Raw genomic sequence first — 26,238 nt, 5'->3', positions numbered from 1 at the left:
TTTTTTTTTCAGTACTCTAAACTTAAAAGTATGTGTATATTTATGTTTTCGATGCACTTAAAAGGGGAGTGGAATATTGGGATTAAGGGATAAAAAAAAAAAAAACTCACATGTAAATGCAAATCACAACAAATACATATTTGACATATTGATCACATTTTTCACACTTTGCGCACTATTGTGACCACGCTTAATATTTGCTATTTTTCATAAATGTGTGCACAATAAAAACAAACTTTCAGTGTAAATTTGTTTTATTTGTCTTGATATAATAAATATAAAAGGAAAAAGTTCAATTATCATCATCACATTAGGTATTGAAAGGAGAAAAATTTGAAAACAATACTCTTTAATAGTCATTTAGGGGATTACACTGTTAACACGCATTCAGCGTTTGCTGGTTGCTATAAACAAGTAGTTTAGTAAATCTCTTCAAATGAAGGTTAAAATAACTATCATTAGTAATAGAAGAGTAAAAGACACCTGGATTCTTCCACCTGCAAATAAGAATGGCATTCGTTGGTTACTAAATATTTATAAAAATCCACACAGGTAGCAAAAACAAAATGGTTCAAGAAAAGGCCATTTTGAATGAAACCCTCTTCTGAGAGTCAAATCAAATACTTACCAACATCCACTAGCATGCCTTTGGTGTCACTGAGACTTCCATTGTTTGCTTCTGGAACTACACCCAAAAGCTTACACATCAACGGATAGATGCTGACACTGTCAAAAGGCTCAGCCAAGAAATTGTTCCTGAAGTCTGGTCCAAAGGCTCGAAAGAACATTTTCATATCCATTTCCTCATTACTGAACCCATGATCTCCTATGTTGATATGCAAAAGGATCCTCTGCACAAACAGAAAACAGATTAATCTTAATTTTTTTCCAGCAAGGATGAATTAAATTGATCAAAAGTGACAGTAGACATTTATAATATTACAAAAGATTTCTATTTCAAATAAATGCTTTCTATTTTGAACTTACTATTTATCAAAGACCAACAAAAATATTCAGCAGCACAACCCTTTTCAACATTGATAATAATCGATTTTTCTTGAGCACAAAATCGACATATTAGAGTATTTTTTAAAACAAATAAATGCAGCTTTAGTGAGCATTAAGAAATGTCTTTTTTTAAACATAAAAAAATTGTGCTGAATATATTTATTTGTATTGATATGTTACTGATAAAGGATACAAACTAGCTGAATAATGTGGAGCTTTTACGGCATGTGTTAATTACCATGTTTGGCTAAAATATTGTCAGATTAGTGAGCTTTCAAACAATGGACCCTTTTTTCACAGACTGTGATGACACGCTTCCACAGTTGTCAACTTTGCAAATCTAGTAAAGTTTTTCAAATTTCTATGTATTGTGTTATATTACTTTGTCAGTAAATGACAAATAAACCTATTAACGCTGCAGCTGTCAGGGTTATGCTCTGTTTTCTTGTGTTTTGTGTAAGTTTCCTTTGTTCCCGTTTTCCCGCCACTAGTTTGTTTCCATAGTTCCCATTCATTGATTGTTTGATTATGTTCACCTGGTTTTCATTCAGTTTCCTTTGTTTGCCTTTGGTATTTATACACCCTGTGTCTGTTCTTGTCATTTTATGGAGTTGGTCTGCGTGTTCTGAAGTGTTCCTTTGAGTTAAGTTGAATTAAAGTGTATATACTACCGCAATTAAATCTAGCTTTTATTTCCAGTGTTTCCAGTTTCAAATACAATGGATGAGGAAGTAATGGCAAATTTGACATCTTTCTCTCTCATGGCCAATGCATTCAGTCTCTCTATATATTTTCCCTCAGTCGTGGAAACTCTATAACAGATTTTTTTCTTTGGAAACTGGAGCAAATTAAAATACAAAAATTATATTTGCTGTCATCTCCCATTCACCGCTATAGAAGTTTACACAACTATGATGAATTCTGCTTCTGAGATCCCCGGAAAGGTGAAAAGGGTCCATTGAGTAAAATTATTTTAAAAATGTATTTCCAAAGCCACTTACAGAGTTAATATTGAAGCCCAGGTCTGCCAGAAGGACTATAGGTTGAATTCTCTCATGTTTGCCGATGTGAAAGTGTTCTGGAATCTCATCTTTCTTATAAACCTTCAGATTGGGATGCGCATTCTTCAGGGCATTATAAACTTCCTGTTCTTTGCCCTCTTTAGGTGTGATCATCCCAAACCCACCATAGTCGAGCAGGTCAAAGCGGGATAGATTTAATAAATTCATGTAATTGCTAAGTTTGATCTCATTGACCTCAGTGGCTTTTTTAATAGTGGTCATGCCATGGTCTGAGGTCAGGATAACGTTAAGATGATCAGTCAAACCGTTCTTGTGAATCGCCTCCCTGAGGTAGCCAATTGTGCGGTCGATCTGTTCAATGATCTTTCTTCTCGCTGGAGTTTCGGGGCCTTCATTATGACCCACATTGTCTGGTTCTCCATAGTAGAGAGTAACAAAGTCAAAGTCCTCTTTGGTGAACCATCCCATCACAGTGTCTATGTTCTGCCGCCAATCTGTCTCATTGTCATCAGGTTGACCATGATATCCCACCAGGGAACGATCCACAGCTTGCCCACTGTAATTTGCTCCTCCACCAGGATAGAAAAAAGATGCTGTTTTCAGACCCTTTGAAATATATAGGAGAAGTTACTGGGGAAGACCAGTATGGTATGTGCCAATTAATCTACAATGATGAAAGATTTTAATGATTTTCAAAAGTTTTTTTATTTTAAATAATGGTTTTGAAAGGCCCAGTTTCACAAACAGGGTTTAGACTAAGCCAGCATTAGACCTTAGTTCAATTAGGGGATTTAAGTGGCTTTTTATAAATGTTCCTTAGAAAAAAACATTACTGGTGTGCATCTAGAGACAAAACAATGGCACTGCTATATTTTAAGATATGTCTGTGCAAGTTGCTTTCATTTAAAACATCTCAAACATCCGATTTAGTCTGGGACTAGCTTGAGCTTTGTCTGTGAAATCGGGGATGGTCACCAAGGCTATGATCAAAAATGAAGTAAAAAAGTAATATTGTGAGACCGTATTACAACTTAAATTAACTGCATTCTATTTGAATATATTTTCAAATGTAATTCAGCTTTGCCATCACAGCACAGGAATAAATTACTTTGAAAATATATTAAATTGAAGACTTCTTTTAAATTAAAATAATATTTCACAATACTAATGTTTTTACTGTATTTTTTATTTAATAAATGCAGCCCTGGTGAGCTTAAGAGACGTTTTTCAAAAGCAATTCAAATATCTTAATAATTCTAAACCTTTGACTTAATAATTTATATATATATATATTATTTTGTATTTCGTCCTTGCAATCTGCTCACAAAAAGCTAGTCAGAGGAGCAAGTTCACCTGATTCTGGGCTGTTATCCACAGGGGCAAAGCACCATTATCCCACCATTCTGATTTTTTAAGCGTTGCCTTATGGGTAAGCCTCAACCCAGTTGTAACATTGAACATCAGGTTATGGACAACACCATGATCCTCTATCCATCTCCCTAAATGAAAGATTTAGATACAATCATATTGTTATACCGTGCTTTACAGATATATACAGATATATAGTTTATTTGTCACTATACATAATATTGAACATTGTATTCAATCATATCAACCAATCGGTCTCTGTGGTGGATTCAAATGAACTAAGATTACCTGTGATCACAGTGTGGATGTAGACCCACTTTTTTTTCTTTTTTAACTCAATACTCATAATGTCAAGACCTGTAAAGTGGCCTTTGAACAAGGTGTATGAACTTGGAACACTGCTTATGTAAATAACCTTAAAGTTGGACCTCATAAGGTTATTGGCCAATTAAGTGTGCTCAGCAGCTCTCAATACACAGCTTAAGACTTTGAACATTGTGATAATGCAGACTGGACAAGGATATGAATACTAACACAGTAAGCTATGGTGCCACACATCTAAGTGTGAATCAGAAGCATATATTTGCACTTATTTCTGCAAAAATTTATATTAAACGATATTCATTTTCATACAGGCTATATAAAATGTACATTCATTAAAATGTACAGTATTAACATTTAGATTTTTAAAACGTATTCATATATATATATTTATTCATTAATATCAAGTTTGAGTTGTTAATCAGTGGCTATTTAGTGACTCAAAATGAAACTAATTTCTCTGACCAATCAAATGCAAGATGTTTAAACAACCGCTGATTTAAGTATGCATTACAAAAGCTACACCAATTCAGTGTTTGGATGAATTGGGCCTATGAACGTGTCAGAGCTTTTGTTCTGCTCTTTTTGTGGTATCCCTTCTGGGTGTGTTCTACACAAACATGAATTAGATATAAGCAGAATGTTGAGCCTTACCAGTAATAGTTGTAAAGTGTGATGGAGATGTCATGGTGATCGCTGGGGGATTGATGTACTTTGCCTTCACTCCCTCTTTAACAAGCTTGTCCAGATTTGGTGTGTCCACATCTAGGTCGTAATCCCACCTGAAACCATCAAAAGAGATCAGCAACAACTTATTATACGTCTTCCTTTCGGACAGGGGTTTACTGCTCACACAGAGAGACAAAGCCAACACCAGCAGAAGTTCTGACTTCATCTTGAGAGACTGTTGAGCAGAATGAAAATCAGCAAAAGCTTGGTTATATTGCCAGGCATTATCAGGGGACTGATAAGACAATCTATAGCCTATATTTTCTGTAGTTAGTCAGTTTGTTACTGAAATTATACTAAGTTCTATCACTTCTAACTGAGTGAACAAATGATAGATCTTAAATTTGAAATGTATTATAGCCTACTGTAAAGTAGAAAAGGTCTTGTTTTCATTTATTATTTCAATTATTATTACCCTTTTCACAGTTTGCATTTTAACCTTAAGAGATAAGGTTGGAGCCATAGGTTGAAGCTTAAGAATGTAGCTCATAAACTGTTAAGGATGATTAGAGATCTATTGATCATCAGTTCATATCAGTTTTTCAATTGTCAACATAAATCACAGCATCTACGTTTGTTCCATTATAATGTTAAGGCACTTAAGGGACTTTTATTTTAGAAATACTACCGGAAGTAGGAAGTTTATGATTTTCTCTCGCTCATTACAGTTTTCGTGTTCACACTGCTTTCAGGGCTGGGTCCCTGACAGCTGATGTGATATTCAAGGAAAAAAAAAACATTTTATTGTAAACAAATACAAGTCAAAGCGTTAAAGAAAGCATTTTCGCCTCTGCATTGGATGTCAGTGAGGTAAGAGTCAACTAGTAGTCGCTGTTTGTTAGCTTCTCAAAAGGGCCCCTGCGCTGTTTATTGTGTCAGCTGACCTTTTTAGACAAAACATCTGTTATTATGACAATTAAAACAGATTAAATAAAACGCAAGAAACTCTGCCTTTAACAAATTAAAGTGGCGGTATAGTGCTACATATCGGGTGTAACGATAGTACAATAATTACAATATTCATATGGTATTTACACAGATCACCATGGTACTTTCTAGTAAATCTTTGTGAATAATAAACAAGTTACCTAACGTTACATGAATAAAATGAAAATTTTATTTAAAGAAAACACCTTTTTTGTACCTGCATGTCTGTAATGTTTCTTAGTATACTGTTGTATTGTATCTTGTACATTTGCAGTATTGTTGCACACTAAGTTACAGCTAACAGATGAGTGCATTTTTTTTAAATATGTTGCATGCGAAATAATACACTTTTGAATGACCATCAGTATATGGTCATATGAGTTTATAGCATCAACCAGCAGAAGGCCCATATGTTTATGTACGTTTAGTGGAAGTATTGTTTGCTGATTCCCAAGACCATATTGTACTTTCAATTGTAATTTCAGGAATAAACATGACTGCCATCAAGCACGCCCTTCAGAGGGATATTTTCACCCCCAATGATGAGCGTCTGCTGAGCATCGTCAATGTCTGCAAGGCAGGGAAAAAGAAGAAGAACTGTTTCCTATGTGCCACAGGTAGAACACAGACACAGTCTGACCCGCATATCCATGTCAGATCACATCAGTAAACCTTTATTTAATGGTTATTTTACCTCTAGCAATTCTGTTTATTATCCTTAGTGACTACAGAGCGTCCAGTGCAGGTGAAGGTGGTGAAAGTGAAGAAGTCAGATAAAGGAGATTTCTATAAGAGACAGATGGCCTGGGAACTACGGGACCTGACAGAGGTTGATGCCAAAGATGCCACTAAGGTCAGAGGTCATATCCGAAATATTATCAATTGATATCAATTCAGACATGAAGTAAAGATCAGTAATAAAATATCTATTAGTTAAATATTATATTAGATGTATGATATATCTGTACTGTCCAGGGCTGCGTTTTCCAAAATCATTGTAAGTCTAGAGCATTGAGCTATTGCCACCAATGGTCTTTATGGTCATCTCAGCTCACAATGCTTTTGAGAAATGCAGCCCAGATCGGTTATTGGATGAGACTGGACACAGTGTTATTTTAGTATTATTTATATACTACCGGTATATATTAATATTTGGAATGAGTTATTTTAATATTAGTACTTCAATGTATACTTATTTTATTTATAATTTTTTTTAATTTACATTTTTCCATCTAATATTTATATTTTATTTTATTTCAGCTTGATTTAAAATGAACGAAAACTATTTTTTTTTTTTTTAACAATACCAACACTGATTGGATATATATATTTTTAAATAATTTAATTTTAACTTTAGATTTCCCATGCCATCTCCTAATGCTCACTTAAAGTTAATCTTTAAAAACACTAATCATTTAAATCTCAAAGTGAATATATATTTTTCATACTGTACATTTTAATGTTGTGATGCCTAAATTTACTTAAAGTGTTTTATATTTTAATTATTTAGACAAATGTAGTTAATATAGTTATTGGCCATAACATATTAGACCAAACAATTATCGATTTGGTATTATACCTGAATTTACTGAGAAAATCTTGTACTTTTTTCATTTCTTCCATTCTACAGGAGAATCCAGAGTTTGACCTCCATTTTGAGAAGGTTTATCGGTGGGTGGCGAGCAGCACTGCAGAGAAGAATTCATTCATCTCATGTATCTGGAAACTGAACCAGCGCTACCTTCGCAAGAAAGTGGAGTTTGTAAACGTCAGTCCTCAACTGCTGGAAGGTATGGCTCACTACTGCTCCTGGTGGTGTGGGGGAGTAATAGCATGTTGTTAAACTACCAGTGTGTTTCTAATATGTAATTACCTTAGCCCTTTGATAGAAACAATTCTTAAAGCTTATACATAGAACTATTACATTTGCAGTGGTAGGAACTCAAACTAGTTTCTGTTTTCCTGCAGCTAGTGTTCTCTCTCTTTCACTTTTTCTGAGCTCTTTGGGTTTCTGCAATGTCTATTTGAGTGTCCCTTAATGCTTTAACCTGATCTGTGCTATTCTCTTTAAATCTCTCACTGGCCAGAGCTTCCTAAAGCTGAAGGTTTGTACGCTGTTTTTTCTTCCATTTCCCATCCTCCTCCATTTCCCTTCTCCAGTTCCCCGTATTAATGGTCATTCGTTCCTTCCATTAATTAATTTGTTAAACCACATATGCAGTCATCAGGGAACATTTGCACAATGCTCACTCTCTAGATTTGTTTGTGTGCATGTGTTTATTTTAATGAGTGTTACTTACATTATATTTATGGAGTAGTTTAGTTCATATACTCACATGCATACATACTGTTCAAAAGCTTGGGATCGGTACGATTTTATAAATGTTTTTTAAGTGTCTTATGCTTACCAAAGCTGCATTTATTTGATTTACTTGAAAGAAAAAACAAACGGTAAAAACTTTTTCAAGGTTTTCTACTCGAACTTTTTTCTATTTTAATATATAAAGACTTCAGATGCAAAATCCTCTAAGTGCCATCTGACATTTTCTTCTAGAATGATCATTTTTATCAAGCTTGTATGTTTATGTTCAGTTATTTCACTTGGCAATGAATGTCATTAAAGTGAAATTACTGAACTTAAATATACAAGCTTAATAAAAATGCTCATTTTAGAAGAAAATTTCAGATGGCACTTAGAGGCTTTTGCATCTGAAGTCTTCATATATTTTAAATGTCATTAATTCCTGTGATGGCAAAGCTGAATTTTCAGCATCATTACTCCAGTCTTCAGTGTCACATGATCCTTCAGAAATCATTCTAATATGCTGATTTGCTGCTCAGGTATCATTTCTTACTATTATCAAAAAGTTTTTGTTCAGGATACTTTGATGAATGGTTCAAAAGAACAATTCACTTTTGATTAATTGAACGCATCCTTGCTGAATAAAGTAATAATGTATTTTAAAAACAAACAATGTACTGACCACAAACTTTTAAACGGTAGTATATGACATCAATTTGAGGTCTATATGAGTGCTATTGTAAGGCTCACGGTCTCATTCTTTCCCCCAGAGTCGGTCCCGAGCGGAGAGAGTCAGAGTGTTGCCGGCGGAGATGAGGATGCTCTGGACGATTACCAGGAGCTGAACACCCGTGAAGAGCAGGACATTGAGAGCATGATGGAGGTCTGCGAGTACGCCATTTCCAACGCAGAGGCCTTTGCTGAGAAACTGTCCCGTGAGCTACAGGTCCTAGATGGGGTATGTTAAAGCGTTTCAAACTGTAAAACACTGGTGTGTTAACAATAGAAGTAGTTCATTGGGATTTCATTATAACCTTTATCTATATTGAGCGTGCAATAATTATCTAAATGTTGAGGTAAACGTTCTTAAAGTTTGTCTGATTAGGGAATAGTGGATAGTCCCATATCAAAAATGAAACTGGGTTTATTTTTGGTGTCGTGAATGATAAAAAATTTTCTTTTCTCTTCAGGCTAACATCCAGTCCATCATGGCCTCTGAGAAGCAGGTGAACATCCTGATGCAGCTGCTGGATCAGGCTCTGTCAGAGGTGGATAACATCGAAGGAAAGTTGCTCAGTTACGAGGAGATGCTGCAGAGCGTGAAGGAGCAGATGGACCAGATCTCCCAGAGCAACCGTCTCATTCAGATTAGCAACACCAACAACGGCAAACTACTGGATGAGATCCAGTTCCTCGTGGTACGTTACAGATAGAGCACAGTAGGGCTGTCAAATAAAAAATTTGAATCTTGAATATTCATAGAATTTAAAATAAAAATCCGTATTCAAATGCAAAAACGCAGCATTCGAATTTTAGGCGTGCGTCATCAGTGGTGCTCGAGATGCGACGATGATGTAAGAATCGTACTTGCACTTTAATGTTTTTGTTAGCCTATCCAGTTTAACTCATTTTAACATTGCAGAAATAGAGAAGCTCAATGTGGAGAATATCTAGATTATGTCAAAACCGCAACCAAGCCGTTCACAAGCCGTTTTCTGAGCTGCTTTTCAATTGTACTCTAGATGGACACCTTTGACTGTTGCACTCTTGTCTAGCAAAAGAGAGCTGCATGCCACATATTTTAATATAAACGTCTGTATGTTTGTTTATTAACTTATTTATTTATTTAAAATACCATGGTAAGCAAAGTTCTAGATGGAGTGTGCTTCTATACTGCTTATGTTTTAATATTAAAACAAAACTCCAATTAAAGATTATTAGTATGATTAGAATTTATGTCTATTATTATCGCTTTAACTTTATTGTCTTTGTTATTGTGGTAGAACTACATGGATCTATCAAAAGGGCACATCAAGGCTTTGCAAGAAGGAGATTTGTCTTCTCCTAAGGGTATCGAGGCCTGCATCAACGCTTCTGAGGCTCTGTCCCAGTGCATGAATGTAGCGCTCAAACCAGGTACCGCTCTCATTCTGTACATCACTCATTTAGTGATGACTGCACTTTCAGGTGTGCATGTGCAGTGTTGCTAATGTCTGCATGATGTTCAGGTCACGATAAGCTGATGGCAGTCAAGCAGCAGCAGCATCTGTTTTCTGAGCTCAGAGATGCTTTTGCCCGCCGTCTCACCAACCACCTCAACAACGTGTTTGTGCACCAGGTAACATTATTACACATGTAGTACACAGGTAAAGTACATATACATCTTAAATGTATGGCAATGTGTGTCATTGCTGAGGAGTTTTAGCCTTCCTTTCCTTTTCCTATGAGTCTTTTATCTACCTCTGTCTGTGATTGATTCTTTCTCCTGTGTGGCCACCAGTCGTGTCTCTCTATATCACTTTACTACACTGTGCTTTCTGTTCCTCTGTCAGTTCAACCACTTCAGTCACTTCAAAATGACCATCCCTCAGTTCTATAGGTCGTCCTGTCTGTCACTCCCTGTGAGTACGCCCACTCCAGCATCCTGTTTGACCCGCCCACTCTTAACAGTCACGCAACTCCTCTTTCTTAGACCTAACTGTCTCATCAATGCTTCTCTCTCCATGGAAACATTTCATTTAAGCATGTTCATGGTGATGTAATCCAGACGTTCTCATCTTAGGCTTCTAAGATGATCTCCCCATAAACCTCCTAGCCAACATCATACTTGTGTTAGTAGTTGTTGATTGAAGATGTGAAGGGGTCTTCATTGCCTTGTTTTGCTCACTCTCCGATGGAATTATGGGATGCTCGTGAGAAGATATGGCCTAGTCAGCATGCAGTTCCTGTAGTGTTTGCCTTTATGATGTGGATGTTTTGTAGATGCATTGAGAAGGAACTGATTGACTGTGAGAATTTGTTGTGGCAGTGACTGTCGGTTTTGTGGCAGTGTTCATGGATTTGTGACGCTTGGTGGTTGTTACCCAACTAATTACGGTTTGAACTCAGTGTCACTGTAATATAACAGTAATCTTTTGTGTGGTAGTAGGGCTGGGTGTTAATACAGATTTCAATATTTGTTTTGACACCAGTACACAAACTCTCATTTGATTGCATCATAATTTCCATTTTCTCTAGGGAAGATATTCTCTCTCTTCTGCTGCTGTACACAGGACCGTGTTTTAGACTGATTCAATGAGCAACTTGTATTTTTTAACTATTTATGAAAATACTTTTTTTAATAAGGCAACTCTGGTTGTACAGTATGAAAAGAACCAGTTCATAAAGAGTCATTTGTTCATAAATCAGACTGGTCATGCTGTATGTTTTTGATTCACTGAAAAAGAACTGGTTCATTCAGGACTTTTTTCTTATGAGTCGAATTTGTTTTTGCTTGCAGCTCACAAGGACACCTCAATAGAAAGACCGTTATTTTACCATACATTTTCTGTAAACAAGTCATTTATTAAATTACATTCAATACAGACTGCGAATGTATGTTCACAAATCTAATTTTTAAAATATGTTTTCACACAGCCACTGAAAATAATCATAGAGCAAACAATGAATGTTGGGACTTATCGAATTTAAAATGGAATTGTTCAAATAAAGATGTTGTTGCATTATATGTTTTGTTATGACCTTGATAAAGTCCATTATCATTTGTGACCACTAACCTTATCATCAGTTACAGTAACCATTAAAATGCTATCATAATATAATATTGCTGCAATGTCTTGTCCTCATGTCCATGGCAGCGTCTCAGCAGATTTAAAAAAATATGTTTTCAAACATGGGACTTTGATATTGAAATTGGTCAAATAAAGATCAAGATTAATCAGAAAATCTGTATTTTTACCCAGCCCTGTGTGGGAGTGAGAGTTTGTGTGTCTTCCTTAATATTAACTTGCTTGGAAAGTGTTTCCACTCACTGATTCTGTCTGTGTGTTTGTATGTGTAGGGACACGATCAGAGCTCCACACTGTCCCAGCACACAGCTGATCTGACTCTACCCAAACATAGCCCTCTGCACAGAGACCTGCTCAGATATGCCAAACTGATGGAGTGGCTGAAGAACACCCAGAGAGAGAAATATGAGGGCCTTTCCAGGGTGAGTGTTTATCACTTCCATCACTGCTGTGATTATCATGACTGATATCAGGAAGCATTCTGTCACGTTTATACAAATTGTTCCGTCAAGTCAAGGATAAAAACATTATTAAATCCTATAACATTCTTACTTTTTGTAGCAATATAGATTATTACCATTACAGCATCACAACAATATTGTCATTAAAGTCATAGTGAATTGCTATTTGTGACCAGTTTTACTGACATACACTGTAATGTGTTGTATTTCAGAGAGAAACGGGTTATTCAATGAGAAAAATGTTGGACGGAACTTTATTTTATTCATTGTGAATTTATTTAGATGGTGAAAAAGTATGTTACATACTATATATCAGAATAAATGTAAATATGCTAAAACAATGTCTAAATAGCTATTTGGCTAACTTAAGTTAACAATATCCAATAGTATGCACAGCCTAAGTGACATTAGCAGAGCAGGAAGGTTGTTTTTAGAGGTTGAAATTACAAAATTACAAAAATATAATTTTTTCCTCTGAAATAACATGCACTGACGAATCATTCACTTATGAATATGAATTGTTCAACGGTGTACATATCCAAAACTTTCAATAAGAAAGTAAGTAGGCCCATTTTAATTAATCCCTTAATTAAGATCATAATTTGGACTTTATTTTATTAGATACTCAGTGTCATTACTGATGTGTTTTACTATAAAATTATTATGTTTAAAATAATTACATCACCAATAGTAATCACAGTAAAAATAAAAATAAAAACGTGATAAAATCTATTATCGTTTATGACCATCAGTCACAGTAACCATTATAATGTCATCATAATAACACTGCAATGTCTTATCCCGATGTCCTCTGAGAGCCGGTGGTTTTCCTTTTGAAATGGAAGCATAAGTGGAGGAAAAAAGCCGTTATATTTAATTTCAGCTCTGCTCAGACTTAATAGTACATTTAATGTAATTCTACTGACGTTAAACCCAATAAACTCAAGGGCAAAGCCATATTTAAGGGTTTAGATGGAGTGATTATTCTTTTTCTGATCATCACTCCGTTCCAAATCGATTCCCAAATGTTTTAGTTGCATTTGTTTGTACCCTCTATTATTAATCTTTAAAATCCAAATGAGATAACAGACGTGGCCTGGATGTTGCTGTGTGTACTCTGACAGATCGGATTTGTGTCCAGTTCGTCACTTGTTCCCTCTGTCTCTCTCTTCATTATTACCTATGTAAGAAATAAAAAATTGCAATTAGGTCAAATTCCTGATCCTCCCTTATGTTTTTTACAGACTTACGTGGATTACATGACTCGACTCTATGAGCGGGAAATTAAGGACTTCTTTGAAGTTGCAAAGATCAAAATGGCGGGGACTAGTAAGGATGGGAAAGGAAAATTTGGTAAGGCCACTATAAAAACAAATTATTTAGTTTTTTTTATCAAGAAACTCTTGGTATGGGATTTTTGTCCATGTTATATCTTTAGTCAGTGTGCGTTTTGTGTTTGCTATGTTGTGTGTTTGTCATAGTGTGTGTGCTGTTTGTAATCTACTTGTGTTTTTTCTTCATGTTACACCACATGGCAAACACACAGTTTAGAGTTGAATTTAAACTATCCGACTTAATTCTCTAGTGAAATCATTGAGGTGTCAGTCATCGCTTGTCTCTGATATGATGGTGTTACGTCACGTTTTCATAGTAATGTCCTGACATGTACTGCATGGCCCACAGTGTGTGTACTGTTACACATGCCAGTATGCCATTATTACATGTGTAGTAGAGGCATGACACTCACATTGTTTTGTGGGGAAAAAAACTGAATGCATGAGATCCCAGGATGTTTAGAACTGCATTTCACTGAATACTTGAAAACAGAATAAAGAGGGAATTATAGTATTTACACTACTGTGCAAATGTTTGGGGTTGGTAATACATTTTTATTTATTTAAAGCAGTCTCTTATGCTCACCAAGGCTGCATTTATTTGATAAAAAAAATACAGTACAATATTGTGAAATATTATTACAATTTAAACTGTTTTTCTATGTTAATAATTCCTGTGATAGTGAAGCTGAATTTTCAGGGGGTTTTTCACACGATATGCGTCACATTAAGACACATAAAAATACCGTTCCATTCTGTAGTGCTCCATATAACTAAAACTTTTCCACATAACTTTAAAAAAGCCCTCTTGTGTGAAAGACCATGGTGCAAATTGCTGTCATGATTCAGACCACAACGTTATAGTAAACAAAATTAATATATTAGGCCCATTTTAGCACGTTTGCATATAATTATAACTGGATTTTCATGTGTAAAATGTTTTGAAGTCTTTCATAATTGATCACTGCTGTTATTTCCGAGTGCTCAGTTATTCATGCCCATCCCTATTGGGCATATCCCTATTTTCCCTGCTTATGATGGGAAACTTCCAGGTATAAATAAGATGTTCCTCTTGTTTCTTTTTTTTCTTTTTTTTTTACCAGCTTTCATTACCAGTCTCAGTCTCAGCTTTTTCCTCCACATGATGAAAGAAAAGGAGCTTTTTGTTTCCAAAAGCCCTAATTCTACTTAGCCTAAATTCAGCCACTGCAGTGCATGTCATATTTGAAAACTTTGACCTTTAACCCCTAACTCTGGCACCATGCTGCATGTTGTAAGCCTAACGTGTCTCTGTCTCTGATGCCTGCCTTTCTAACCGGCCTCCAGCCACGCTTCCGCGGAAAGAGAGTGCTCTCAAACAGGAGACGGAGAGTAAGTATCAGTGCCACATCCCATGCCTATCCCATAATGCCTTGCTTCCTCTTAGTCAAAAGGCATATCTGCCACACAAACACAGTAAACCATTATCTTCAGTTTCAATGTTTCATGTGTATGCAAAACATATTTACAATCTTTTCTAAGCTTGAGTTACATGCACCGTTTTATGGATTTCATCTTACCTTATTCACTTTTTTCTTGATCAAAACTAACCTCAAATGTGTCCAATGATATCAGATTTGAAAATGTTTAATGTTAATGCATCAGGGGTTAAAGGGAGATTTTGTTTTATCATGCAATAAATCCTCTATGATCTATATGAGATTATTGGTAGTTGGATTGCATGCATTGCATTGAGATCAACGTGCTCGCCAAGGTAAGTTTAATAACCCACATAGAAAAGTGAGTTGTATGTGAATTAAGTACATCTGGCTGGTATATTTCATATCCAGTTCATGCTCTAATGGTTTCTCCTCTAATGATCTCTCTCAGGCCTGCATGGGAGTTCTGGGAAGCTTACAGGCTCCACCTCAAGTCTGAATAAACTCGCTGTGAGCAGCTCCAACAGCAGGCGCTCTCAGTCGTCTTCTCTGCTTGATATGGGCAACATGTCCGCCTCAGACCTGGACGTAGCAGACAGAACCAGGTTTGATAAGGTACGACGACACAAAGACTTGTGGATTGTACTGGCCCAATTTAAAGATGCTGATTGGTTCTGAATGTTCACTTCAAATTAAGATAAATACTGATATTTGTTGTGCAAATGTTTTAAATCTTACACTACCATTCAAAAGTTTGGGGTCAGTAAGATTTTTATTATTATTGTTTAAAATAAATGAAAATGCCTTACCGGTACTTTTATTCAGCAAGGACATATTCAATTGATCACAAATGACAGTAAAGGACCTTTATAATGTTACAAAATTTCTATTTTTAAAAAATGCAATTTTTTTTTCCTTTGTTCACTATAGAAACTTATGAAAATTATAATGCTTTCTACAAAAAATATAATGCAGCACAACTGTTTTCAACATTTGATAATAATTATAAATATTTATTGAGGACCAAATCAGCATATAAAATGATTTCTGAAGGATCATGTGACACTGAAGACTGTAATGATGCTGAAAATTCAGCTTTGCATCACAGGAATAAATAACATTACTAATACATTAAAATAGAAAACACTTATTTGTAATATTTCACAATAACTTATTTGTAATATTTTGATCAAATAAATTCAGACTGGGTGAGCATAAGAGACTTCTTTTAAAGATATGATAAAATCCTACCAACCCAAATGAAGCTGCCTAGTTTAACAGCTGGAGCAACTCTAGAATATTTAATTCCCTGATGACAAATACACCTCGACTTCTTACAAATCTAAAATAAGATGGGAACATGGTTTAGGCATTAGCACAGATGGAGAGTTCTGGAGTGAACTATGCAGGGAAGGAATAACATCTTATTTAACTCTAGATATAGACTGACTCACCAAGTTTATTTCACTCCATCTAGACTCTGTATAAGTTCTCACCTCTAAACATGCTCACCTCTATGCTTTAGATGTTGGATAGACGAGGGGACTTGTTTTACGCTCCTCATGGTCCTGCTCTTTAGTTTGTGTTCTGGCAAAGAGATTGCAGTATTATATCTGTTATACATGGATTCACCTTCCCAGTAGACCCAGATAAATGTTTATTTGGTATCTTCACCAATTTCAACCTCAAGCAAAGCCATTAGATAAAACGTATTCATTGCCATGAATAATTGTATACCTTTAGAAAAGCTAAAGTCCAGTCCTGTTGTCTTTTTCTTTGTCTTGTATTGTCTGATGTATAACCGTACAAAGCAAAAATAAAATAATCAACAACAAAAAAGCTGTACCAACCCCAAACCTTTGAACGGTAGAGTTATGTTCATTAAGGGTTTGTGGTCTTTTCTGTGTGCTGTTTTCTAGATCTTTGAGCAGGTTTTGAGTGAGCTGGAGCCGCTGTGTCTGGCTGAACAGGACTTTATCAGCAAGTTCTTCAAGCTGCAGCAAAATCCTACACTAGCTCAGGTGAGTATCAGACACTGTACTGGTTCAGATATGTGCGTTTATTGTATTTGTGTGTAATGGTGTTTTTAAAGGTGCAGTATGTAATATTGACTGCTAGCAGTTAAATGGCTACTGCAGTCCAAAGTAAAAAAATTGGAGAGAGTTGTTTCCCCTGCTCAACCATAGACTGTAAAAAAGATGGACAGCTTTGCTTCCATTCATAGTAGAAAAATGAAGCCAAAATATCCCAGTAATGGCCGTTGCCGATTACGTCGTTCAGAGCTCGAGTCTGTGCAGAAGTGATCCTGAGGTGGAGCCACGGCATCAAGGTCCCGCCCACACTCGCAGAGCTGTCAATCATGATGTTACACCCCATTTTTATAGCATCATATAACTAACTAAAACTAAACTTATTGGGCAAGCGAACACTAGAACATACGTCTGCATGATGAGAAGTACATAAAATGACAGAAACTATCTTTGGAAAAAGATTGTTTGGAGTGTAATTGGATTTTTTAGTTTGGCTCACATCTCGAATATTTATCCGCATTTTAATATGCCACTAGTCTTGTCATAGAGCTTTTTAGGTGGATGCTGAGGACAGGTAGAATTTGGGGTCTCTGAACCTGTTTATTTGCTGGTTTCCTTGACTGCCATAAGCTGTGTTTTCTGCTGGCAACCCGGGGTGTGGAAACACTATTGGGTAAATTGGCAGTGGCCGGGATCACACAGACCAAAACATAAACAGACATTCCAACACGGAAAAGTAGAATAACTGGCGGTAGCTTAGCATGTTACCTAAATCTCTACAAACATATTATGCTATTTTATGCTTTAGTACAGTCAAAAATTACATACAGCACTTTTAAAGGGGACATATTATATAAATCTGACTTTTTCCATGTTTAAGTGCTATAATTGGGTTTCCGGTGCATCTACCAACCCCAAAAAAATTGAAAAGTGAAACTCAGTAACTTTGTTTTGGTAAGACTTTCTCTGCAAGCTTGTCATAAAATAAGCCGATCATATTTCGCTCCCCTTCTGACATAGGAAGGGGATCTTATTATAATATTACCCTTAATCTGCACGTTTCCACCCACGGCGCCGCCATTTGGTTTTTGCAAACGACAATAGTGTAACCAGTTCTAACACAATGGCAAAAGTTCATGTAAACTGTTCTGTCGTTGCTGCACAGACGAGCACAGAACGCTATTTAGAGTCCCAGACTCAGATGAGACAAAAGAGCAGTTGATTCATTTTATTGTCAACGGAAATCCCCCAGAAACAGACGAATCAATGTAACTACATAAATGTATCCACTAACCATTCAGAAACGTCCAGGTGCGTCTAAAAGTTGCAACCTCTTCCTGAGTCTCTCTGTAAGGCTGCACTGGTTATTTCTGAGATTTTGGATGAGTGAGAGTATTCGCGTGTTTTGTTATTGTATCCGAAGCTCGTGTAAAGGATCGCCAGTCTTCTGAATGTAGGAGGGGAACAGCAGCTCATTTGCATTTAAAGGGACACACACAAAAACAGCGTTTTTGCTCACACCCAAAAAGGGGCAAATTTGACAATCTGGGGGGTATTTTGAGCGGAAATTTCACAGACACATTCTGGGGACACCATAGATTTATATTACATCTTGTGAAAAGGGGCATAATATGTCACCTGTAATGATGTTTTAAATGCCTCATTAGGCAGAAAATGTGGATGACGCCGATGGAACCGTGCACTCCAGATCCACCAGTGAACATAGATTTTCAATATCTGAGTGAGTCAGTTCTCTTGAGCTCTTAGTTCATTCATTTCTTTTTATCAGTCATCCTTTTAACAGTCAATCCGTTTTTAACAGATTAAATAAGCCTTCAAATGCAAAAAATGATCGTACATCCATTTCTCTTGCAGTAAGGACATGGTTCGGATGATGATGAATAAGATCTTTCAGAGCATCGAGACGGAGCTGAACAGTCTGATAGCTTTAGGTGATAAGATAGACAGCTTCAACTCTCTCTACATGCTGGTGAAGATGAGTCACCACGTCTGGACAGCCGAAAATGTCGATCCCGGCTCGTATCTCAGCACAACACTGGGCAATGTGCTGGTCACTGTCAAGAGAAACTTTGATAAATGCATCGTAAGTTAAGCTCATGATAAGCATCTTTTTATCTATGTATTAATGTCGAGACAAGCATCTGAATCTTCTGATGTTTCTGTTGCTCTTTCAGTCGGGCCAGATTCGTCAGATGGAGGAAGTGAAGATTTCAAAGAAGAGTAAAGTGGGCATCCTGCCGTTTGTCACCGGCTTTGAGGAGTTTGCTAAGCTGGCCGAGGCTATTTTCCGAAACGCAGAGCGACGGGGCGATCTGGATAAAGCCTACATCAAACTCATCAGAGCCGTGTTCCATAACGGTGAGGGTCATAACCAACCGGACCTTTCATACATTGATTTATTAAATCTTGAATAGATGTGAGAATGCATGAGAAGCTTTAAATCTCTTGAATTGCTAGGCTTCAGACATTTTTTGAAATATGAAGAAAAGAAAACATGATAACATTGGCATTGAGGCATGTGAGGCATTGAGAACCAGTGTTATTTTAGTTTTTTTTTATATATAGGTTTAGTATTATTTTTTTAATTAGCTTATATTTTTTTATAATTTTGTTATGTGTTTTTGTAATTTTTTTGTATGTAGCTGTATTTTTTTTAAATGGCTTTCAATTATTTTAATTTCAGTTTTAGTCATTTTAGTTCTTAAGCCTAAACTTTTTTTTCGGCAAGATTTCTCATTTTCTTTTAAGTTTTTTTTAAGTTGAAGTCATCTAATATTTATTTATTTCAATTGCCGGCAATGATTTTTAATAGTTTTAGCTTTAATTAACAATAACAACAGTTTTGAGAACCATTTAAGACTCAAGGGTGCTGGTCCATTACTTGAAAATGTGACTCTTATTATTCTTCATGTACACCAGGAGCATAAACACATTTAAATTATGGGCGGCAAACCACTATACATAATCAGGTTTAGATTTTTAATATTTGCGGTTCTGCTATATCGTTTGTTTTCCACGACATCACCTTTGTTTTTCACACTCTTGTCTGTTTGCGTAATCCATAGTGGAGAAAGTGGCCAACGAAAGCCAGAAGACTCCACGTGATGTGGTGATGATGGAGAACTTCCACCATATCTTCTCAACACTGTCCAGCCTCAAGATCTCCTGTCTGGAGGCAGAGAGAAAGGAGGCCAAGCAGAAATACACCGAACACCTGCAGTCCTACGTCATCAACTCACTGGGTCAACCGCTGGAGAAACTCAACGTGAGACAAATCTTTATGGAAACCTGGATTGAGCAGTTTTCCAGTACATCTGTGTAAATGAGGAATTTAGTAATGAAACTAAAATGTGTTAATAAGTGTCCTGGGCCATGGTTAATTGTCTTCCCGTCTTGCAGCACTTCTTTGAGGGTGTGGAGGCTCGTGTAGCCCAGGGTGTGCGAGAAGAAGAAGTGAGCTACCAGCTGGCCTTCAATAAACAGGAATTGCGTAAGGTTATTAAAGAATACCCTGGCAAAGAGGTGAAAAAGGGCCTGGACAACCTCTACAGGAAGGTGGATAAGCACCTGTGTGATGAGGAGAGTCTGTTACAGGTGAAAAAGAACAGGAGTCAAATAATGAAACACTAAATTGAATATGGTAGCATTTATAATCTTTTGAGATTCTTGAGAATATCAGTTTAAATGTCAACTTTGTTCTGTCCATTAGGTTGTTTGGCACTCCATGCAGGATGAGTTCATTCGGCAATACAAGCACTTTGAGGGCTTGATAAACCGCTGCTACCCGGGGTCTGGAATCACCATGGAGTTCACCATTCTAGACATGCTGGAGTACTTCTCCAGTATCGCTCAGTCCCACTAAAACAGGAAGCTGAGTCATAGTGAGAGAGAGAGAGAGAAGGAGTGCTTAATTTGTACATATATTACAGTGCATTTAAGGGAACTAACACTGGAACCCTGTTTGTAACTTGGGATTCTGTTCTTGCTGATTCTATGAGTTTTATTGAAAACCAACATTTCTTCATATAACTTTAGTTTAGTGAATCGCAAATGACTGAACTTTTTTTTATTATTACACTCAACACTAAAAATGTGTGTGGCTGATCTTTCATGCACTTGAATGCTGATGAGTATCAAAACATTCTGTAAAGAAAATCACGAAATAAACGGCCTGGAGTCATAAAGTAAATAAAGCATACTTTTGAAAGAAAATCTTCTTTATTTTGTTATTTTTGATGGGTTTTTTTATCAATATTTTTATTGATTTTATTGAGCTTTCTGTCCCTCATTTGACAGCTACGCAACCACCACTTTGTCGCTTCAAAAAGTTCACAAGGAGATCTTAAAACATCCATAAATTGAGCGGTTTGGTCCAAATTTTCGGAAGAGATGGGATCACTGTATATGTCTGAATTTAGGCTACAACATATTCATTAACTCACACATCAGTTGTGGTAAGCCAGCTCAAGCATGTTCACTTTATGTCCAAGAACCAATGAGGTTCATTCTTCTGTGTTACACAGCAGGTTTGAGCTTCCGCAAGAACCAATGAAGTTTGTTCTCCCAAATCAAGCAGGTTCAGTTGAGCTTCTGTTTATATTTGCTGATCAATGTTTAAATGAAGCCTAAATTAATCTGTTCATCATGTAAAGCGATCAAGTTTTCTCAGAAATTTTTTACTAAACCTCTCAATTCATATGGATTAGTTTATCTTTTTGTGAACTTTTTGAAGTGTCAAATTGGTACAGTACAGTCATCAATGGAGGACAGAAATCTCAAATTTCATCGAAAGCTCATTTGTGTTCAGAAGATTGTCGAATTACGGGTTTGGAACTACATAAGGGTGAGTACGGTAATTAATAAAGAGTTTTCATTTTTGGGTGAACTGTCCCTTTAAGAAGTCTAATTTCAAGTGCTCTACAAGTGGGAAGTTATGACTAGTTTCCCCCAAAATCTGCCACCCCACCCCCATAGCGGAGCTTTTTCTTCAATCTTCACAGCTGTGAAGTTAGTTGGCTGCTTCACTGAAGCGATGGATGTGTGTTGATCTATTTCGGTATTTTGAGTCACTGAGCCTAAAGAGTACCGACTCTTTAATGAATGTGATTCAATATGCCTCCTCGCAAGAAGGAGTACGGGATTAAACGAGCGAGCGGATCCCTGGTCCACTTCAGGCCGCCCGTGAGCGCGACCACCGTGCGAAGACACTCCGCCGTCGTGCCTTCGGTGCTGACGTTCGCCGTGATCGTGGCATCCGGAGGCCTGTTGCTCATGATAGAGAAGGGAATGTTGAACAGCGTGCAGACTCCGCCGCCACGAGCCAGCGGGAAGAAAGTGGAGTACCGAACGAGGAATAGCGACCCAGCTGTGGACGTGGAGTCTCAGGTAAGTTAATGTAGACGAATACACAAGTTCGTTAGAATGAGAATAAACACAGCGACGTATTTTTGTGAAATTCATCAACAATTTTTGTAAGTTTGCTTGCATGTGATAATCAGACTTTCTTTGAGTTTCGCGAGTCTGGACATCAAGGAATTTTCACGTTAACTCGGGCTGCGTCTCAAAAGTCAAAACCTAATGAGCTGCATAACGTTAACTTAGTGCATACCTAGACATTGGGGGGTGGAAGTTTTGAGACCGGTCATATAACGTTATACCGTATACGTTGTCAAAAAATATTACTTTGACCCTTTTCCCACACAATGTATGAATATATTTGCTTTACAAAACTATAAATGTACGACAAAGTGATCATTTAAAAGAAATAACGCACAAACACACTTTTCAATCGAGTTTGAAGTATGTTAGGTTTCATTTGATGTTAGTTAAAGTTTCCCTGTTAAAATCCCAAATAATCCTAAAGTTTCTTAAGTGCTCTTTATTTGCCCAGCCCAGCTAGTGCACTATTCTTGAGTGACTAAATAGAAAAGAGAGTGCAATTCAAGGGGAATAAAACCACCCAGACACTAGTCTAGCCAATGTGTAATCCTCTCAAGCCATTTTTTGATTTGTCAAAACTTCTCAACATCTTTTCCTTTGGCATAGCAGTTTCTTTCTGTACTGTAACTCCTGGACAGTAGAGTAAAAGTACTAATTTTAAGGCATAAAGTCCGATTAATGCCATTTATGTTCGATTAATCCTATTCTGACCTATTATTATTACTCATCTGGTGGAATAAGATGGATTTGGTTAACTAGAATGTGGAAAGCATCTTTAATGGAACAAAGAAACTCACTATTTCGTTCCAGAAGATATTGAACACTGCTTACCTTCAAGCCAAGATATGAAATGGAAACTTGGGCCAATTCTTTGAAGTTAAGATTCCAGCTGTGCTCTTGACAGAAGCGAACCACATGACATTTCAACTAACATTACCTTCTCTGATCTCGATCATTAGATTGTGATGTCGATTAGAGTAACCAGAGGATATTATAAAATTAATATACATGTGGTATTCAATGCTTATAATAATTGTAATGTTTTTTTTCTTTCAAAATGGCAACTAAACATTGAAAATGAACACATTCATACATTTTGCAAGATTTTTCATGTTTCCTTGTGTGTGTATCCTAAAAAATGAATCCTGAATAAACGTTTGTTGTACGCCTGAATAGAGGGGGAGAAGATTAAACACAAAACTCGCATTCAATTCAAAATAGCGTGACAATGTTTCACAGATTTAAGGATTTATAAAATACATATTTTAATCTGTCACACCTTCAGTGCAGGATATGATCTTATGATGATGTCTGGCCATCCAGTGAAGTGTCCAGAGTAAATGTAATTTTGTTAAAGAATAATTCTGGTATACTATACACAACATCACAAAACAACTTTAACCTTCCCCGGCCCTCAAAACGGCATCTGTTCTCTCTCGGCGGAGGGTGGGAACTAATATCCTCCACAGCAAAATGCAAATAGCATTTATCATTTTTGTATAATTAATAATTACAGATTGAAAATTTGACACTTTGTGCATTTAAGTTTTTATGTCTTTATTTTGTGCTGAAGTCATATATGCCTCTTTCCCACAGATTGTACAGGAGATCCGTAATCGCACCATAAGATCGATGTGCGGTCAGAAGAACACGGCTCACAGCGTGTGGTCTCTCAGTCCACTGCAGAGGAAGACTCTCCTCCAGCACATACTGGTGAACGACGAGCACCGCTTCCTGTACTGCTACGTCCCCAAAGTGGCCTGTTCCAACTGGAAACGACTGCTGAAAGTACTGAGTGGCGCTCTAGCCAACGTGGACGTCAAAGTGAAGATGGACCATCGTGCTGATTTGCTCTTCCTGTCTGACTTTTCTCCAGAAGAGATTCGTCATCGACTACGGCATTATTTTAAATTCATGTTTGTGCGGGAGCCGATGGCCCGCTTGCTTTCTGCCTATCGGAACAAGTTTGGCGAAATCGAGGCATATCAGCGTAAATACGGTGCAGAGATTATACGGCGCTATAGAAAAGGCTACGCAAAGGATAGAAAAATAGCAGGAAATGACGTGACATTCACAGAGTTTGTGCGTTATTTACTTGACGAAGACCCGGAGAGGATGAATGAACACTGGATGCCCATCTACAACCTGTGCCAACCCTGCGCCATAGATTATGACTTCATTGGCTCGTACGAAAGACTGGAGAGCGACGCGGCTTACGTTCTGGAACGCGTCGGAGCACCGCAACACATAAGTTTTCCGGAACGACAGACGTGGTACAAACCCGTCACCAAAGAAACGCTACATTATTACCTTTGCACTGTGCCACAGAAGTTCCTCAAAGATCTTCTGCCCAAATATATTCTGGACTTTTCTCTGTTCGGCTATCCTTTACCCAACACAACCACTGAATACTGTAGGCATTAACAAAGACATTGGTTTATACTTGCTTTATAAGACTGTCTATAATCTTTCAATATGTTAATATTTTAAAAAAAAAATTTACGTGTACAGAATTAAAAATATATTGGGATAAAACCCTCAGTACGGAGGTTTTGAGAGCTATTTAAGTTCAAACCACTATTTAAAACTGGAAAAGCTCAATGAGTTATTTTTTTATTAATGAAATGCAGTAATATGTCCATATGAATGGGCATAAAATGAAAAACATTGTGCTGTGCGCAAGACTATCATGTGTTTTATATCAGTAAGCAGATGCTTCACCATTTTCACTAGTCAATATATTTTCCTTTACTTACTTAGATAATCACTGTTACTTCTGCTGTCACCCATATTGTAAGACATTTTATTTGTTGATGCGTTTAATCCTTTTACAAAAATGAAATGTGATGCTCAAATCAAGAAAATTAGTTAGAAAATGTATTTTGAGGCAATTCCTGTTTGTATGTAATGAATTGTTCTGCGAGTGAAGTGTGTTTCATACGACCAAAACAAATATTTCTGACCACAAACTCGAACACTTCCCATCTGCTGCTTCCTCTGAAAAGATGAGGCTCTGAGTTGAATCCCTCAAGAGATTCTGAAGAATGCAGTTTCACATCCAAAAGCAGAAGTACTGTACAATGAGGAAATAAAAAATCGTTGAAATCCACACGCTGGAATTCTTTCTTTTTTTTCTTAGACGGAGCATATTTGTTGTAAAATAACAGTTAATAACAAGCTAATTGTGTTTTGAATCCCACAGGCAAAGTAAAAAAAATCTAATGAAAGCAGTACGTGAAAGCTCAGTTCACACCCAAAGGCCTTAACATAAATAAACAGGCACACTAAAAGTACATTTAAGCGCCGTTCATGCCAAGAACTATAACAATAAACAGTTTTAAAAGTCGTCAAAGAATAACACAATCCGAACCACAAGTATATCAACAATGTTGTTGGAATCACTTTTTAAGCTTTATGTTTCAGCTGATGAACAATAAAAACATTGACAGCCAATCAGAATCCATCTGTCTTTGAAGAGCTCGAGCATTTAAAGGGGCAGACGACATAATTGCAGTGTGTGCTTATAATAACAACGTTATCATCGGTTGGTATTGATGCTAACATAGATAGTTCTTGATGTGTGAACGGGCCTTTATAATGGTGTTTGTGTGTCCATGCGATTCTAGGATGTTATGAGTGGTTGTCGGTCCAGCCAACAGTTTTTGGTTTTTGTAACAAAAATAACCAACAATGTTCCTGGAATAATATGGTTTGTTTCCCCAGAACTATCCGAGTTGTTTTTAGTGCATTGCCAAGGAGTTGTTAGAGACCACCCTCACAGAAAATGTGATTGCATGTCCATTGATTTCCACGTTAACACGTCTAGACGGATGTATTCGACTAGCGTCTCGCGTCTCGTGCAGGAGGCCATTCTAAAAACGCAGTGCTAAAGACTTTTTAAAAGTTTAACAACAAAAACACAGAATAAAAACAGGTTGAGACCATGTGTTTTCTCTCATTCCACTGCGTAAACTTTGATGCAAACATATCTTGTGTGACCAGCCCGTTAGGGTTTTGTGGGTAGATGCTTAATTCAAGTCATGAGCTGAGACCTCAAGTCTCAATGACAT

At 36.8% G+C, this 26,238-nt stretch overlaps 3 protein-coding genes across 7 annotated transcripts; 2 read left to right on the top strand and 1 right to left on the bottom strand.

The window, feature by feature from the left end:
* Nucleotides 1–239: 239 nt before the first annotated feature.
* Nucleotides 240–5,074, bottom strand: LOC306983753 (ectonucleotide pyrophosphatase/phosphodiesterase family member 7). 2 transcript variants are annotated; one of them, XM_079584411.1, is made up of 6 exons: nt 4,864–5,074; nt 4,374–4,501; nt 3,384–3,529; nt 2,010–2,636; nt 629–851; nt 240–497 (listed from the first exon to the last, which is right to left on the bottom strand). In XM_079584411.1, the coding sequence occupies exons 2-6, from the start codon at nt 4,405–4,407 to the stop codon at nt 433–435; spliced, it is 1,095 nt and encodes a 364-aa protein (XP_079440537.1). In that variant the 5' UTR covers nt 4,408–4,501; nt 4,864–5,074; the 3' UTR covers nt 240–432. The 2 variants fall into 2 exon arrangements, with proteins under 2 accessions (XP_079440537.1, XP_079440536.1); XM_079584410.1 differs by lacking the exon at nt 4,864–5,074 and having other exon boundaries at nt 4,374–4,701.
* Nucleotides 5,044–20,937, top strand: exoc1 (exocyst complex component 1). 4 transcript variants are annotated; one of them, XM_079584391.1, is made up of 20 exons: nt 5,095–5,258; nt 5,861–5,992; nt 6,098–6,228; nt 7,006–7,165; nt 8,448–8,635; nt 8,868–9,095; nt 9,681–9,813; nt 9,906–10,015; nt 10,230–10,298; nt 11,738–11,887; nt 13,171–13,279; nt 14,587–14,631; nt 15,130–15,293; nt 16,598–16,699; nt 18,376–18,449; nt 18,584–18,812; nt 18,904–19,087; nt 19,795–19,994; nt 20,129–20,323; nt 20,439–20,937. In XM_079584391.1, exons 2-20 carry the CDS (start codon nt 5,869–5,871, stop codon nt 20,589–20,591), a joined length of 2,748 nt encoding a protein of 915 aa, XP_079440517.1. In that variant the 5' UTR covers nt 5,095–5,258; nt 5,861–5,868; the 3' UTR covers nt 20,592–20,937. The 4 variants fall into 4 exon arrangements, with proteins under 4 accessions (XP_079440519.1, XP_079440517.1, XP_079440518.1 ...); XM_079584393.1 differs by lacking the exon at nt 10,230–10,298 and having other exon boundaries at nt 5,044–5,258; XM_079584392.1 differs by lacking the exon at nt 14,587–14,631.
* Nucleotides 20,938–21,593: 656 nt separating this feature from the next.
* On the top strand, nt 21,594–25,325 carry chst14 (carbohydrate (N-acetylgalactosamine 4-0) sulfotransferase 14). The gene is made up of 2 exons (XM_079584019.1): nt 21,594–22,114; nt 23,765–25,325. The coding sequence occupies exons 1-2, from the start codon at nt 21,842–21,844 to the stop codon at nt 24,590–24,592; spliced, it is 1,101 nt and encodes a 366-aa protein (XP_079440145.1). The 5' UTR covers nt 21,594–21,841; the 3' UTR covers nt 24,593–25,325.
* The last annotated feature ends 913 nt before the right edge of the window (nt 25,326–26,238 follow it).

The sequence above is a fragment of the Phoxinus phoxinus genome (genome assembly GCF_949152265.1).
Source record: "Phoxinus phoxinus genome assembly, chromosome: 16".
NCBI lineage: Eukaryota > Metazoa > Chordata > Actinopteri > Cypriniformes > Leuciscidae > Phoxinus > Phoxinus phoxinus.
Note: the sequence above shows the minus strand (reverse complement) of the source record. Positions and strands in the feature narration are given on the sequence as shown.